The 3,101-nt window shown below is 35.5% G+C and overlaps 1 protein-coding gene across 1 annotated transcript; it reads left to right on the top strand.

The window, feature by feature from the left end:
* Window positions 1-1,607: 1,607 nt before the first annotated feature.
* On the top strand, window positions 1,608-2,455 carry Srp19 (signal recognition particle 19). Its single transcript, XM_075306510.1, has 3 exons — window positions 1,608-1,786; window positions 1,858-2,035; window positions 2,107-2,455. The coding sequence occupies exons 1-3, from the start codon at window positions 1,725-1,727 to the stop codon at window positions 2,338-2,340; spliced, it is 474 nt and encodes a 157-aa protein (XP_075162625.1). The 5' UTR covers window positions 1,608-1,724; the 3' UTR covers window positions 2,341-2,455.
* The last annotated feature ends 646 nt before the right edge of the window (window positions 2,456-3,101 follow it).

Here is a 3,101-nt window from a genome sequence, read left to right as displayed (position 1 = left end):
GTTCTTATTCTAGTATCCCAATACAAAATTTGACAGATCGCATTTTTTAATGGGACGTATAGACAATGAAACATTCACAATAAACATATACTCTTGGATAATGCTTGAATTCAAAATAATTACAAACATTGCTCTCTCTTACTGTACTAAACTTTTTCTTCCGTTGTCCAGTTATTCCCCAGGAAGAATTATTTGGCCAGTGGATACTAAACCATTTTTCACCACAAGAAAAATACACTAACATGGTTGCTGACACGAATTGTTACTAATTTAAGCTACCATATTTTGTGTGAAGGTATTTGATGCGCTTTACAGACTATCAGATATTCCGGACGGAATGTCGGTGTTTGTAAAGAATCTTACATTGTGTCGGATCGATACGACTTGTCGGCGATGACTAAATAATCGGTAAATGTGCTATCGATCCCATAAACATGCAGCAGTATCGATTATGCCTTCGGACTTAACTTATAATGTGCACAATATATGGGATATGTTCGACACGAGCACTGTCGTCCGGAATAACCGATAGTCTGTAAAGCGCATGATATTGTTTTAAATGTCAAAAATGTTTGGAAATTATCTAGATTTCAGCATTAATTCATTTTACTTGATATGATCACTTTTTCTCCGAGGAAGTTTAAATAGCAAAGTAGTTTTCTTCAATTTTGGTGTTTATCAGTTCAAGGAATGTGTTTTGACATGACATCGAAACAAATGCTTTCAATTTCGAATGTTCTCGCTAATTGGCCTACAACCTTCTACATTAATCTACTACCTGGTAGATGTCGCACGAGCGACTTATGTTCATTGTGTCGGCTATCTAGAACTTTCTATGGGGCGTTATTGTACAGGTGATATGGCACACATACTTTTAGGCTTATTCTCATCTTGGCTAGTGTATTCTACCATCTGGTAGATGTCGTGCAGGCATAAGGGATTATGGTCATATTACCGATAATTATAACAGTAAAACAAAAGGCGTTACTTTTACAATGAACGATTGGAAAACTAAGAACACAAAAAATGTTTAGGAAAGTACTAGAAAATAAAGAAATGACTCTACCAAGTTATGACGCAATCTTATCGTTACAATTTGAAATTTAAATTAACGGAAACTAATTTAAATAAACTTAAATCTAGAAATATCAAATTCGTAACAATATATAGAAAAAAAGACCTCGTGATTTGTCAGACTAAAGAGAATGATTGGCATTCCCTTGCGCCATCTGTTAAGTAAATTCCCAAATAAAACGCAATTTGTGATGTGTAACATGTATGGTTTTGGTCTGTGGATCCCATATATTCAAGCCACGAACCATAAACGCCGAAACTATTAAATATTCGAATTCACATACACACGTGTTTTATTTATTATTTCTACCATCTTATCGCATTATTTTAGTGGTATTTAATACAAGCATTTATCGCACATACACATATGTTATTAATATATTTGAGGTAAACTGCAACAGTCAGAGACATCTAGCACTTGAGTTTTGCAATGACAAAGCGGTGTCTTAATACAATTGCTCTTGCGCTTGTTAGGAACACAGCTGTTTTCTCAACAACAGGGTGTTTCAGTATCATAATTTGAGATTATTGCAAGTCGATTATTTGACAAACGCGACGTGTCAACACTTGTCAAAATTAAGTGAATGCAAAGTATTCCATAAATAATAAAAAAGCGCTTTTAAACAAATCTATTAAGAAATCCCTCGAAAATGGCAGCAGCAGCTGTAAGGACTAACTGGCATCCAGCAATGAAGCACAGTGATTTGGAAAGGTATTTCATAAAGTGATTGTTACAGCCATAAAACAAAATTGTCATGTATTTCGGGCTCTCTCTCATTTCAGATGGATTTGCATTTATCCAGCCTATATCAATAGCAAAAAAACCAGACAGGAGGGTCGTCGTCTTCCCAAAGAGAATTGTGTTGAAAATCCCACATATGCTGAAATACGTGATGTTCTCTCAGCCAGTAATCTAAGAGTAGCAGTGGAGAATAAACAATATTGCCGTGAAAAAAGTAGGGTTAGTATGGGAAAGCCTTCCTTGCCGACATCCAATTGAAGTTTTGTGTTTTATTTTACACCAACATATAGGAGCTTCAATTCCGTGGTAGAATACGTGTTCAACTTCGTAACGATGATGGTTCATTTTGCAATTCCGAATTCACTAGCCGCGAATCATTAATGTTGCTTGCTGCCAGTAGAATACCTCAATTGAAAAGTCGTCAAGCTAAACCAAGTGGTGAGGTTCCACAACAGCAACAACAATCGACTAGTGGTGGTGGAGGCGGTGGTGGTGGCAAGAAGGGCAAAGGTAAAAGGCGATGAATTTGAAATTCACAATTTTAAACCGCGTTCTGGATTCATTTTTTTTTTGCTTAATTGATGACAAAATCTTCTTGTTTTTTATTTGAATAAAATTTGCTTGCGATTAAAAACAAAATGTAATGGCAATTTCGATTGGGAAAAAGGTGCAACATTCTCGAAATTGATCGTAAATTTTGGATACTGTATCCCTCACAATGCACTAAGTACAATGAGGGAAAAAGCAGTGTAACAGCCAGGCAACATATATTTTTCAAAACGAAAACTCCCTAAGTTTGCAAAATTGAATTGCTAACGACCTACATTGTAAGTTTCTTTGGATTGCGACATTAATTTCATACATCTTACTCATGAAAATGGGAGTTAGAAGTTTACAAAAAAAAAAGTTTGATGAGAAAGACCAAAAATGATATTGGCTAAACACTGCGAGTAAGGTTATACGGCGTTCTCACCAAACATATTTTGGGGTTTGAAATATTTTACCTTTATAAGCAGTTCAAAACGAGTCGTTTCTCCAAACAAATGGGGAAAGTTTTTCCAAAAAAAGGCTTTGAAGAACATAGGGATGTGAAAATAAGTTTGAAAAGAACTTTCCTTTGCGGCCGCGATGTGAACTGTTAAACGTTTTGGAAAAACGAATGTGGAAAACGAGTGAGTGGGAACATGGCATTAGAAGTTATCAATATCACATCAATAGTCTCCTATTCACTTTCAATAGTCTCCTATTCACTAGAATTTTGTTTTTAGAGGTCGTTCAAGAAGGA

Source organism: Haematobia irritans, chromosome 4 (genome assembly GCF_050003625.1).
Source record: "Haematobia irritans isolate KBUSLIRL chromosome 4, ASM5000362v1, whole genome shotgun sequence".
Taxonomy (NCBI): domain Eukaryota; kingdom Metazoa; phylum Arthropoda; class Insecta; order Diptera; family Muscidae; genus Haematobia; species Haematobia irritans.
This window is presented reverse-complemented; position numbering and strand designations above follow the sequence as displayed.